At 40.3% G+C, this 14,451-nt stretch overlaps 1 protein-coding gene across 1 annotated transcript; it reads right to left on the reverse strand.

The window, feature by feature from the left end:
* Positions 1–7,803: 7,803 nt before the first annotated feature.
* Positions 7,804–14,240, reverse strand: LOC134443677 (cerebellin-4-like). Its single transcript, XM_063193324.1, has 2 exons — positions 14,167–14,240; positions 7,804–8,748 (listed from the first exon to the last, which is right to left on the reverse strand). Exon 2 carries the CDS (start codon positions 8,735–8,737, stop codon positions 7,895–7,897), a length of 843 nt encoding a protein of 280 aa, XP_063049394.1. The 5' UTR covers positions 8,738–8,748; positions 14,167–14,240; the 3' UTR covers positions 7,804–7,894.
* Positions 14,241–14,451: the final 211 nt, after the last annotated feature.

Below are 14,451 nucleotides of genomic sequence, written 5' to 3' on the forward strand. Positions count from 1 at the left end.
CATGCATAAGATGCACAATGGCACAAGGTCAACATAGGAACAGTTAAAATGAGGCAAAAGCATTGTTTTGAGAGAAAAATGTGGTCATTTAAAACTCGACCCATGCAACAAATCTCAAAAAAGTTGGGACAGGGCCAAAAAATGTTGTAATAGTTGGATAATTCTTTAAAAAAACACAAGAAGGAATATTTTGAAAGGAACTATATTGACTGCCAACATGAATGCACAAATAAAATACCATCACAGAGAGGCTGTGGCACTCAGTAGCAAAGATTCTGAGGGACTAATTACTGATCTATTACACAGAAAGATTGAATTATCAAAATTGCAGGCATATAAGGCCTATGTCTGCAATGTAGAGTTCTGTGATCATTGCACGAGTTATGAGATCATGACATACCCATCGTCAATGAGCAAACTATGACACTCCAGCAATGACAGCTGTTGAAAAAATGACCATAAACACAACACTTGATTAAGGCACATGATGCAGACATTAAACAGTGTTGCAAGTGGCAAAGCTCATTCTAGATGGACCTAGGAGACATGTGAAACTGTCCTCTGACTACAGAATGGAAAATATTTCATTCTTTTTTATAATCATGGAGTCATGCACCCTCCAGGTTATGAAGAAAATGGATACGTCAGCTTGATTTAGTGGTCAGTCTGAAAGACAGCATATATGATGGTAAAGGGGTGCAGAGATGCCTTGGTTATGGTCTTCTTACTCATGTAGAGCATTAAAATGAGGGCCGAATGATATATTCAGACTTTAAACAGCATACATAGCTACCAAGGCATTATATTTTGGAGCACAGTCTTTAGATATTGCCCCATACTGATGGCAAATTTCAATCTCTACTATGTTCCAACAGTGTGGTTCCATCATAAGAGTAAACAGGTGACAAAATTGTTTTCTTGCAGTCAGGATATGCCACATATTAAGCATAACAAGAAGGTAAACAAGTCGAAGAACACATATCAGTTGAGCTGCTGAAGTCATGTCTCGCACATCAAAATATCTATTTTTTAAATAAAATCATGCCATCAGTCAAAGTATTTAATGTTAGGTCTCCTCCCCTGTGTTGTATTTAGTCTTATCCAACATAAAAAGCATTTTATTGTCCCTGTCCCAACTTTTTTGGAATTCGTTGCAAGGGTGAAATTTTAAATGATCACATAATTACCCCAAAACAATCATTCTGCTTGGCTTTAACAACTGATATGTTGTCTGTACACAATGCTCTACCTTATTAACATATTGAATGTTTTGAAAATGCCAGCATTTTGATTTTATTCACAAAATACCAAGTGTCCCAACTTTTTTGGAATCCGCTTTGTAAATATCAACTTGAAACAACCAACTGAAAATAAATCCAGTGTTTAACCCTATCCAGACTGGGGGGGGGCTAAAAGTGCCCGCACCAACTTTGATGACGTATAACTCCTTAACGACTTAAGCTATGACTACGAAACTTGGTGACTTTTCCTAAAATTTAGTTAGCTACAGTTTAGTACCAAAAAATTATGTTTATCATTTTTGCCGTTGCCATGGCAACGGTTTTCTGACATGTATGTCTGACCGAAAATCACTGATCTAAGTCTCATTATTGTTCCTTTTTCATTTTTTTTTGTTATTTGCTTTAGTCTCAGGCAGCTTTGTGAGCATTAAAGTGGTCTGAAGCATATAATCATTAAAATTTAAGTGCATTACCTAAATTTGATGGAAAATACATTATGGCGAGATTTAGGGCATTATAATCAGATGATGTCATTATGACGTCATAATACCAGATAATGACACAAAAATTATGTCATTCATAGATGTCCATATGTAGATCATCTCCCTAAAGTTTGGTGGTCATACCGTATTCCGTTCATGAGTTATGAGGGGGGGGGGGGTCAAAAGAGCCCCCCCCCAGGCCCAGGAATGCCAAAAAAGCCCAGTCTGAATAGGGTTAAGGGTAAGGTGAAGTGAAAGTGAAAGCCCATTGGGAAACTCCAACTCCCATTGTCATTGTGACACAGCACTCCACAGCACACTGCACACAACGAAATCGCATTTATGCCTCACCCGCGCAAAGGGGCAGCCCTCAGTGGCGCCCCATGGGGAGCAGTGCGGTGGGACGGTACCATGCTCAGGGTACCTCAGTCATGGAGGAGGATGGGGGAGAGCACTGGTTGATTACTCCCCCCACCAACCTGGCGGGTCGGGAGTCGAACCGACAACCTCTGGGATGCAAGTCTGACGCCCTAACCGCTCACCCATGACTGTGTGTGTCCATAGTCTATCAGTTACTGTGGAGTGATTACTAATTAATAGGCTAACGACTGAGTTGGTTTGTTGTTCTATGAAGTGTTGGTACAGTCGTGTTTCCAAAGTGCCCGATTTGTCCTTCCTCCACGTGGCAGACTATTTTTAAGGCTGCGTCCAACAGTTATTCCTGTATTTTGCTTACTCTTTTCAAAGCCCAATTCAGCTGTCAAAACGTCAACATGTCAGTAAGCCTATGATCCAAGGCATGACCAAGAAGTTGTTGTGGCTAGGCTGACAGCTGGGAAGCTTTATTGTTTTCTCCACGGAGGCGGGGCGAGGCCACAAGTCAGTCAGTCCCTCCAGTTTTTCGCGATTCAGCGATTGCGTGGATTCATGCAAATTCAATGATATTCCGCATAATTTCGTCCTCTTAGGATTATAGGGTTCTATCTGACTTTTGACCAGTTCTGAGATATTGAGGTTTAAAGATTTTACACTCTTTAGATCAGAAGTGGCATATGGAATAGGTTTGTTTGATACACTAGACTTAAAGACACCTTCAATGAACTCTAAATCTGAAATATTAAAATCATCGAACATTTGGAAGTGGTGTTTTTTAAAACAGGTAAAATGTAGATAGAACCTTATTGCACTGAAATCGCCAAATGTTTTTAGGATTATAAGGTTCTATCTACCAAAACATCAAAATTAACAATAATTTCTGAACAAAACTCATAGATTACTAATAAAATAGTTGTAAAAACATTGTTTAAAGAAAATTAAGTGGTATTTGGAGATTGCAGGCCACTGTATGCATTGCCGTAAGATACGATTTTGCACTGTATAATTTGTGCACTCTGTAGATCATAATTGGCATATGGAATAGGTTTATTTGATACACTACACTTTAAGACACCTTAAATTAACTCTAAATCTGAAATATTTAAATAATTGAAAAATTGGAAGTGGTGTTTTTTAAACAGGTAACATGTAGATAGAACCTTAATGGGAACCGTTTTCAGAATTATAGGGTTCTATCTACCAAAACACAAAAATAAACAATAATATCTGAACAAAACTCAGAGATTATGAATAAAATGGTGGTAACAACACTGTTTAAAGAATATTAAATGGTATTTGGAGATTGCAGGCCACTCTGGGCCTATATAGGCCTATTGTATGTATTTATACAATTGTTAGATCTGGTCAAATTATTTAAGAATTTCTGATTGGATGAGAGGCAATGTGGAAATTCTGCACAGATATTATATCCAAAAAGTATTTAAGTGAGATGGTAGAAAAGTCAAGAACTCAAGGAAGGTGCAGAAAGTAAAGAGGAGAAGTATAGGTAAATGACCTTTTCCCATTTACAGAATTCTTGTAAATCTTAGTAACTTTTGATACAGATTAGATGGTTGGTTATGCCTGCCAAAGTTGCATGCCTCTCCTCATCTCATCACCTTTAGAGGACAATAATGTATTGAATTATACTACAACTTAGACTACTTAGCTTACACATGTTATCATCAGACCACTCAGGGATTAATTATGACTCCATGGGCCCCTCTACCCATGGACGTCACTATATTCCAAAAATGTTTGAGAGTTTAACTTAGATATTAGAGACCCTTTGTTATTAGGGGTTCAGGGGCTTGTCCCCCAAGAGGAGGGGGGGAGCCTAATTTTAACACAATACGAGAATGTAGACTATGGCCTACTGCAGGGGTGGGGATTGGGGAACGCATGTCTCAAGGCAAGGGCCGTAATCATCTTATCCGCCACCGATATGATGTTATGCAGCTTCAAATGAAATATGACATGTTTTATAAAGGAATCTCAGGAATTACATTTGCAATACAATTAAGGTACATTTTCAGGGGACCTATGTGAAGGTGGGGTCTGTTGTGAAAGTGACTGCCTTCAATATAAGCCTAAAGTGCAGGGGGAAATCCTGATTTGTGTTCAAAGTAAGGATGCAAAAGTTTCCCCACCCCTGGCATAGTGGTTAAGGAGACTTTAAAGCTAATTGTTACAGGTTCAAATCCCACCATCTCACTCCCTGGCTGAGATGCACTTGAGCAAGAAACCTAACCCCTTACTTCTCCAGGGACTATAGACAATACCCTGTACTGTAAGTCCCTTTGGATGAGGGCCTAATGTTATGTAATGTACTGTAAAATATATACCAGGTACAGATCTGTCAGCACTGCAATACAATTCAAATGTGCATTACAGTCAATGTTTTTGTATAGTAGGCCTATGGAGTTATGTGTCTAACATATTGCATTTACTGCAGTAAAAGTGTAAGCTTACTTGTTAGACTATTCCAGGGCTCCATATAATAAATTACAAGGTACCTGCTTTTCACATTCAGGGAATGAATAATCATATGCACAATGTTTTAAAAGTGAAATTTTATTGTGGATGATGAGCTTTAGGGCCCCCTTGGTTCTTGGGTCACTTGGCCTGGGTGGGTCGGTGTAATCTATCATTGAGCCCACAACATTATCTTAATAAATAGGCCTAATATGCTAAAAGCCACTAAAAAAATCTTAACATCAGCTTAAATTTACCAAAAAGTAAAGGTCCAATAGGATATGTGCAGCACCTGTTCCACAGATGGCACCTGGGAAAGGCTAGCCATGGCAAGATTAGATAGAGCTAGCTAGATAGAGAGATTTTATTTTAATGTTTGTCCCATTATTGCAGTGGGAACCAAAAAGTGTAAAAATAATAATAATTAGTGACCCAAAGCCATAGTATATTAAATAATTACATATTACCATGCTGGAACGCCATGCGCAACCAGTGAGCACTTTGGTCAAATACAAACACTGTCTAAAAGTCTTCAACACGTGCATAACATTTACCATCATTATAACTTCCCATATAAATAGAGACTGCTTGGCTCAGTAAAATCGACTGATAGCATCTCATCGTGTGATAAGGTAGGCCTAATATTGATAGCTAGTTTGGTCATGTCCATGATACTACTGGCTACTTTTTGAGCAATTCTGACCCAACGCAACGCAAAACCTAATGTTGCCTCACGTAAGCACAGCTAATTGGCAAGCATGGGATTAAGAATTGCCACGTTTGTTCTTTGAATGTGTTTCGACCTCAACTTTCTAACGTGGGGTACATCAGTGTCACCGTAGTTAGTTGCAAGATCTCTCCAACTTGGTGCAGCTCCGCCTTTTGCTGATTAAATAAGCGGGGGTGCATTGGAGTCGCCATCCTTGCTTTGAATGGCAAACAGAAGCTCATATTTGCAACATTTTGCGAGGCAATGTTAGCACTGAGACTGGAGACATGCGTTGGTATCATAACAAACGAAAAAGCAGCTGATTAGCCGCTTTGCAAAGCTGCTACGTTCAATTGCGTCAGATAGAACCCTATAATTCTAAGTTGAAGTGCGGTTTTGCAGATAGAACCTTCTGGTTCTGAGGATTAAACGGTGAAAAATGCATAAAACGTTAAAAAACACATTCTAGGATGTAAAGCAGTGCTACTATAATATGACTATGGCAATAACTCAATTTCGACCAAAATGTCAGATAGAACCTTATAATCCTAGAGCGACGATTTCACGATGCCACGTAATTCCTGTAAAGCCGCATTTTTCCCGCAAATTATGTGCAACACACAGTTTGTTGTTTATTTAATTAAATGCCCATGCGGACTTGCCTATGTCGGTAAGACAAACCGAGCTTTGCGCACCGAGCATCGCAGTAGTATCAGATGCGGTGATATTCGCAACCCTGTAGCGGCACATTTTCTCTCTGCAGGACACAGTATATGCACTCTCAGATACACTGGCATTGAAAAGGTGGAGAGGCCCCCTAGAGGGGGCAACCATGATCGCCTTCTTTTACAACGAGAGACATACTACATCCATCTTCTGAATACTATGTCCCCACATGGATTAAATGAGGAGTTTGACATTAAGCCTTTCCTATAACTTGGGATTAACTTCAGTTTTGCAGAACTTCTGGAATGCATTAGGATTGTTGTAATGTGTAATCTTGTAAATATTGATTTGGTAACACTGGCAATCTAAGGTATTGGTGACGTGTATATATTTATTCACTGTATGGGTTTTATTACTATTGTCTTTCATTTTGTAATTCTCTTGTCTTTTAACAATGTAATTATACAATTCCTTGGGATAATGTGTCATTTTGGGAACATTGTTATTTCATATCAGCTGACCCTATGCCCGCCCCTTCCTTATCTATAAGAACTGTCACTCACGGGCTGACACACACCTATACACCTGACGAAGACCGCCTGAGGTCGAAACGTTGTGTTCTAATAAATCGGTGAGCAGTAACAGTGTGCGGATTTCCATTCTTCCTTTACACATAGTTTACAATGTTACCATATTCACCCTCTTATGTTGTGGAAAAATGTGTCCAACTTTGACCTTGAAAAAAACATGTTCAATAATAAACATACATTTGAATACACTGACTCACAAACAGGGACTTATTCATGACAATGACTTATCCTTTGTCAAACAAATCATCAAAATGAGAGGTGGTCATTGTGATCTTGTGGCATTCAGAGAGGGAAGAGCAGGAAGCCACTGAAGGTGCTGTGGTTATTAGCATTATCATAGAGCCTCATGCCTTCTGGTAGCACCATGTTTACTACATCTCCCTTCTCTAGCTGCAGAGTCAGGCCACTGGACAGATAGGAGGGATGTCCATTAGTGTCATAGTCACTCAGCCGCATGAGCTGCTGTCTATTCTTATACATCCTGATATACATGGAGCGTGAGGATAGCTGTCATGCCACTAAACCCTAAAACTAAAAATCGACCATGGTAAACCATGATTTCGTGTTTTTTTGAGCATGGTTCGGCACAGTTATTGGTTTGAATATGGTTTAACTATAAAATTAACCATGTTTTTTTCTCTGAAAACTAACCATGTTTTACCACAGTTTATAATTACTCATTAAATTACACTTAATTGCCGCTTTTTTATCCAATGCACATAGTATTAGCGACAGTCCTTGGAGCAATGTGGGGTTAGGTGCCTTGGTACAGGGTATTGGTTACAGTCCTTGGAGCAATGTGGGGTTAGGTGCCTTGCTTTAGGACACTTCAGTCATGGATGGAGGTGTAGGGTACAGTAAAAATAAAAGGTTCCTACAGTAAAACAATGGTCAATTTTTGAAAGGGAATCCTCTAACACCCTCTCCCTACTCTTTGCGCCGTCCTCTAGGTTTTTAATATATATATATATTTATTTATTTATTTACTTATTTACTTATGCAAGTTATTTATTTATTTATTTCTCTCGTTTCTTATTTTGTATTAGTAGATGAGTCTGTTGGACATTTGGTTCCCTGTAATCAGAGGTGGAATATAACTAAGTATTTTTATAGTTACATTAATACATTTACAATATACATTTGTATAGACACATGTATAAATGCACTGTAAATATACATTCATATAGACAAATGTATAAATGCACATTTCACTGATCACATGTGTGGAATGATGACACCAACAGATATGCAGTTTAAGAGGAATTTATTTGATCATGATAATGATTTATATTTATCATTCTACAATCAAATAATCTACAAGATGAGTGGTGAGTGGTCATGGTGATGTTGTGGTGTTCAGAGAGGGACGAGCAGGAAGCCACTGAAGGTGCTCTGGTTATTACCATCATCATAGAGCCTGTAGCCTGCTGGTAGCACCATGTTCACTACATCTCCCTTCTCCAGCTGCAGAGTCAGGCCACTGGACAGATAGGAGGCCATTCCATCGGTGTCATGCTCTCCCAGCTGCATGAGCTGCTGCCCATTCTTATACATCCTGATAAACATGTAGCGTGAGTTCAGTAAATCCACAACAGTGAACCTGAAGTAGTAGACCCCCCTGACTGGAGCTGTGAAGAAGCCAGTTGTGCTGCTGTAGGCCTCTCCTACATTGGTGAAGACTTTCTTGAACACTAAGTTCAGGTTATTACTCCCAGCCTCTGTGTATCCATCTCCAGATTCCCTCAGACCTGCTGAGAAGGCCAACTTGGGTGCTGCTCTGATCTCTTTCTCCATATTCTTCACTGCTGTCAGCTCTGTCTCTTGTGCAGCATTTTCCTTCTTCAGATTGTCCACCTCCGTCTTCATTTCTGCTTTGGTGTCCTGTAACACCCTCTCCAGAGCCTCCACCTTACTTTCACTGGCCACAAGTCTTTCTTTCACTGCAACATTTTCAGCCTCCAGTACCGACACTTTACTCTCACTGACTGCAAGCCTTTGTTTCATTGCTACATTATCTGCCTCCAAAACCTTAACGTCATCTCGAGTATGTCGCAGTGATCCTCTCAGCTCCACCACCAAGTCTCTGAGTTCCTTCAGCTCAGTAGAGACGTCCTGGGTAGAGGCGTCAGTGCCGTGGCTCTCTGTCTGGACTCCACACATGGAGAGCAGCAGCACCAGCAGTGAGATGGCAGCCCTCATCTTCCAAGTCACTGTAAAATGAAACAGTCAGCAGATTCTGATGATCAAAGTCAAGTCAAACTATACTTTAGCACAGAAATCTAATCTAATCTAATCTAAATCTCATCTTTTGACAAGTCTCCTATGTGAAGTTACTATATACCTATATACTTACACTATGTAGCCTACTATATATACACACACACACACACACACACACACACACACACACACACACACACACACACGCACATACATGCACCCACGCACGCGCACACACACACAAACAACTGCTTACACCAAAACTAGTCAAAAGTGAAACAATTTGCATTCTTTCTCTGACATATTCACTCACAACCACACACCAGTGTTAATTTCGTCAGCTTTTTTTGATTTAGTCTTAGTCTTAGTCACAATGACGAAAAACAATTTTAGTCTTAGTCATATTTTAGTCATTGGCTTCCCAATTTAGTCTTAGTCTTAGTCAAAATGACGAAAATCAATTTTAGTCATAGTCAAATTTTAGTCATTTTAGTCATTTTAGTCATTTTAGTCAACATTTCAAATTTTAGTCATTTTAGCCATTTTAGTCAACATTTCAAATTTTAGTCATTTTAGTCAATATTGTGGTGTAAAATTAATAACCTTCAATGGCTATCGTTATTTCAATACTAATATAGCCTATTGCAGCAAATATTCACCTTGTTACTTGGTCATTTTCCACCAAAACCCAAATCAGTCATTTCAACATCATAGAGCAAAAGAGCATCACACACACACACACACACACACTTCCAGGTGCAAGCTTCTCTCTCTCTCTCTCTCTCTCTCTCTCTCTCTCTCTCTCTCTCTCTCTCTCTCTCGTGCATTAGAAGCTGCTGCATAGGCTACTATTTGATTTTGAGTTTGATCACGGAGGAAGCTACTCTTCTTCACCTGACCGCGTGACAAAGCCTGCAGATTGCCGGCAGTGGGAAGACCAGACATCCCAAGTCTGCATGAAGTCCAAGAAGTCTCCCTGATAGTGGCTTCCCGATGACCACGAGTCAGATAAAATATTGCTGATGTTAGACTATGCAAGTTAGCGGTTTTTGTTTTCAATTGGCAATGCGAGCAGAGAACGATAATGACTCGTGCGGTATGCGTGGAGGCTTAAATAGATTGTGCGAGCACACTTCGTATGCCATGCAGAAGTCCCAGGAAAAATAGTTAGGCAGGGGTACGCAGACTGGACGATAGAAAGGACATGCACATACAAATATTTAAACACGAATGCTGTTTTGTTTGTCGGGGGTGTCGAGGCTCGATAAGCATGACCCTGAAAAGAGTTTTTGGAACTTAGGAAGACGCTGCAGACGCATGGAGATGCTGTCGACTTCCTCGGGTCTTTTAGCGTTGCTCTCGACGAGAACAAGTTCAAATCTCAAAGTTTCAAATCTCAACAGTTTTAAACTCCTCAGCGATCGCCCATCCATTGATTCTTTTCAAAACTAGGCTACAGTAGCCGTGCCTCTGTTTAGACAGGCCAACTTTCCCCCTGCTGGTGCGCGCTCCCGCGGTGACTGATTTAAATCAATTCACAAATCCGACCTTCATGATTTGCTTGCGAACTGCCTACACATTTGGTTAAACAACAAATATAGCAAACATTACAAAAAAAGAACAAACAACGAACGCCGGGTTAAGACAGCCTAAGTGAAAAGGAGAATAGTGGAAGCTCGAGGAGGTTTAGAATGACAGTATCAGAGGAGGATTGGCGCGACTGTCATTACTGCAGAAACACGTCTTCGTCATGGACAAGAGGGTTGTTGAAGATGTTTCAAAATTAACACTTCCCTCAACGTCGGCTATTTTCTCTCTTTCTCTGGGAATGTTTTAGGACCTAAACTCAACTTAATGGACTCACTGAACTACTAGGCTACAGAACTACTGACTGAGCCGCCAGCTGCCAGCAGAGACAAGCCAGGCAACACAGCGTGAGCGCGCAATCACCTATGAAGTTCAAGACACTTAGGCCTATATTACAATTACAAATTACAAATTAATTATAAATAATTACATTTTTTAATGTCCATTCGTCCATGGCTTGTAAATTTCGTCTCGTCTTAGTCTCCTTGACGAATTTTTTTTTAAAATTTTCGTCATATTTTTATTAGCTGGAGGCATTTTTTATTTCGTCATCGTCTCGTCATCGTCAAGGGAAAAAGGGGCGTTGACGAAATATTTTCGTCATCGTCGTGGTTGACGAAATTAACACTGCCACACACATGCAGTAAAGCATCAGGCCCGGAGTGGGCCCTGTAATCAGGCCGGGATTTTAATTCACATCTAGGCCACTTTGATATGGAAAATTGCTCACAATGCATTTTATTGGACTCATGTTAAAGTAGGGGCCTAGAGTATATTGTCAAGTTAACAGAAAACTTTAACTTTACAAAGTGTAGGCTAATTCAAATTGAAACAAATAGGCTATGACAACAAAACAAGAAAAGCTATAGGCTATTTGTATTTGAACATGAGTTATTTGACCAATCAAACTGCATTTGCCATCACAAAAAGTTCTCAACAACTTGCATGTATCTGTGGATGTGAGTGTGGTTTACTGTGGAGTCAGGCTCCATGTTCTGCTTGTCTGATGCTCCACATGCATGGTACTAATGTGCAATAGTCCCGTGGTGTTAGGCCCACATGTAGGCTGTCTTGTCCTTACTTAAATCAGTCTTTTTCAGGGATGCAAAATGAATTTCAGATTCAATAACAATTGATATCCCCAATAGCCTACATGTTTTTTTCATTCTTATTAAATTGTATTTCTTTTAAAATAGGCTACCCATAATATGGCCGTTTTAATGAATGCTACTTTTACAGTAGCCTAATTACAGAAGGCCTATCCAAATCATTGCTTCCTTGTCAAGAACAGTTGACAAATACTGTTGACTTGGAGAAAAAAAAACAACGACGACACGCCTTTGATGCGCAAAGCTGTTCGATGTCGGGTTGCCAACAAAAGACCGATAGCAGCAAGAAGCTGCTATCACCCTGCATTTGTAGCCTTGCTTGAGTGTATTCTTGGACTCACACAGAACCGTGAAGTTAACGCCCGCTGAGATATCATATCCATTTATCCCCCCTCTCACATTCTCGTCGCAACTGTCACATCACCAAACGTTTTATTCACATTTCATTTGCAAACATGCATGCCAAGATTGTCGTTGATCCTCACCCTATTACTTGTGTTACTGGACTTCTTATTGAGCCTATTCACCTGCGCACTGCTGTCATGCTACTATATGTGGCCATTAGGATTCAAAACTTGTCGAGCTGATTGTGAGTTGCGTCAAGTGACATCCAAATTCCCTCCGACGTTTGAAAACTAACGGAAGCTTTCAAAAGGTTCATTACAAACCATTCAGATTGTTTATCGCGAGGCATTCCATGCAATGCTTGGGAGGGAGTAATGGCATGAGCTGTCACTTCACCTTTGCTTTCTTTAATCCTACCTGCGCTTTGCTTCATCATTCCGTCGCTCTCTCTCTCGCTCGCTCTCTTTCCCCTTTTAATCGCTCGTTTGCTTTTCTTCAATAATACAAATCGGGTTAAGCACACGCCACGGCGGTTCTCCAGCGCTCGCGCCATGTCTGGGCTCTCAAGTCGCTTCCAAATAACGCCAATTGCCACGAACTTAAAATATTATTTTAAGAAATTAAAGATGAGTTGAATTATAACCCATACACTGTCCTGTTCCTATACGTTTCTGACTCCTCATTGCCGACTTCTGTTGTGGTTGAGGTAGTAGAAAGGGATGCATTTAATTTGACTATTATTAAGCTACACGCAGATTTCAAGTGCACCTTTCTTCGCGCATTTCGCCGCGCCTCCCCATGGACTCTTTGGCGCCTAGATGGTTGCACCTTAGGCCTAATAATCTGCTATGGTGCTGCCGGTGGCTGCGCTGTCATAGTGAATATTTATGCAGACTACAAGTGACCATTGCATTTAGAATAACCCAAGTGAGAAATTTAAAAATATTTCCTCATGGTCCAACGGGCCACACCCGAATTTTGGGCCGGGAAATCTCCCGATAGTTATAATGGCCACCCCGGCATTGGTAAACATACTAATACAGGCATGTAGAATAAATACACACACACACACACACACACTGTGACAATGCACCCTGTGAGTGCATCATCACGACGTCTAAAATGACACACGTCATTGAAACCATCAGACTCTCACCGTTTAACCGTTTCCTTGCCTGCGCTACATCCTTTGGTCGTGAACTTCGGTGCTACATCATGTTTCACGAGTGTTGTGTTTACTGTCTAGTCTAGCAGTTGTACTTGGGTGCACACATGTTTAATTTGCTAGCTTCACAGGTCGCATGCATTTATCATTACACACACACACACACACACACACACACACACACACACACACACACACACACACACACACACACACACACACACACACACACACACACACACACACACACACACACACAACGAAACAAGCTTCCTTTATTGTTAAGTGTTGCCCAGGTAAATGGGATCAAATTGAGTAGTTTTGAGTGTCTAGACTAGAGACACCAACAAGTGTTTGCTAGATAGCTTGAAACCTTTTGTTTTCACCAGTGTCACAGCATTTCCTTGAGTGGCAAAGGAGTGCATGTTTGAGCTGAGAATGTGATTTAGTGGGGTGGGTGTGTCCTTGTGCCCAAATGAAATGAATTCTGTGTTTCTAAAAGTCAAATTGTGGTTATTGTTGCATGTTGAGATGCACTGATGATGTTAAGAATGATTATGTTTATGTTTATGTAATGATTATGTTTATGGTACCATTTGAAATGTTTCTAGCTAGTAATGTAGCTTTCCTGTGTAAAACACCCCTGCATTTTGTACTCTAGGTCCATTCATTGGGGTTGACACGTGCTCCTTATAATGGAGAGAGTGTCAATTGTCTGCAAAGCTCCATGGAAAGAAGACGTGCGTCTTTGATTTCCAGAATTTCAGCTGTGTGAGGAATTTAAGTCTGTGACTCTTTGCCATGTAGGCTATTTTTTTGTTACTTTGGCTGATACTAGCCTTGTTGATTTTGTACATTTTGTAGATAGCCTTAGTATTTTCTGTTAACATTTTTGTTGGGTTTCTTTAATTTCATCACTGGCTCACTGCCTCTCACTTGTGGACCCTGAAAATAAATGGTAAAAATCCACCTCTTGCCTCTGCCGTATCTGTGTGCCATAGCCTTAAGACCCATCGACACTCCTACATTATAACACACACACACAGACAGACACAACCACACACACACACACACACACACACATTAATACAATAACTAATTAATATTGTGATTCAAACACACACCACACACCATTCCTTGTGAAAATCAAACCCTGTTATTCACATTTCAATACTACCATGTGTAATAAAAATAGATCGTACCTTTAGAACGCCCCGTCTGTCACTGGTGTCTGTAGCAGCAATACTGATGGCAGAAGTCGATCCAGCAGCAGCAGTGTCTGTGAATTAGAATCCGTGATCACCCTTTTTTTATAAGGGAGGAATTATGTAAACACGTTTAGATAGACATTCGGCCCGGTGACGCCAGTCAGCAATATTGATTAGTATGTGCTGTGTCCACAACATGAGTGTATTCAACCATCAGAGTTAAGTTAAGGTCAAAGTGGAAACCAGTTACTTATTAGGTAGGACAGGACAGGCGGTATC

Source organism: Engraulis encrasicolus, unplaced genomic scaffold (assembly GCF_034702125.1).
Source record: "Engraulis encrasicolus isolate BLACKSEA-1 unplaced genomic scaffold, IST_EnEncr_1.0 scaffold_34_np1212, whole genome shotgun sequence".
In the NCBI taxonomy this organism is placed as follows: domain Eukaryota; kingdom Metazoa; phylum Chordata; class Actinopteri; order Clupeiformes; family Engraulidae; genus Engraulis; species Engraulis encrasicolus.

Coding starts and splice junctions, on each gene's coding strand:
- LOC134443677 (XM_063193324.1), bottom strand. CDS start 8,737: ATGAGGGCTGCCATCTCACTGCTGGTGCTGCTGCTCTCCATGTGTGGA.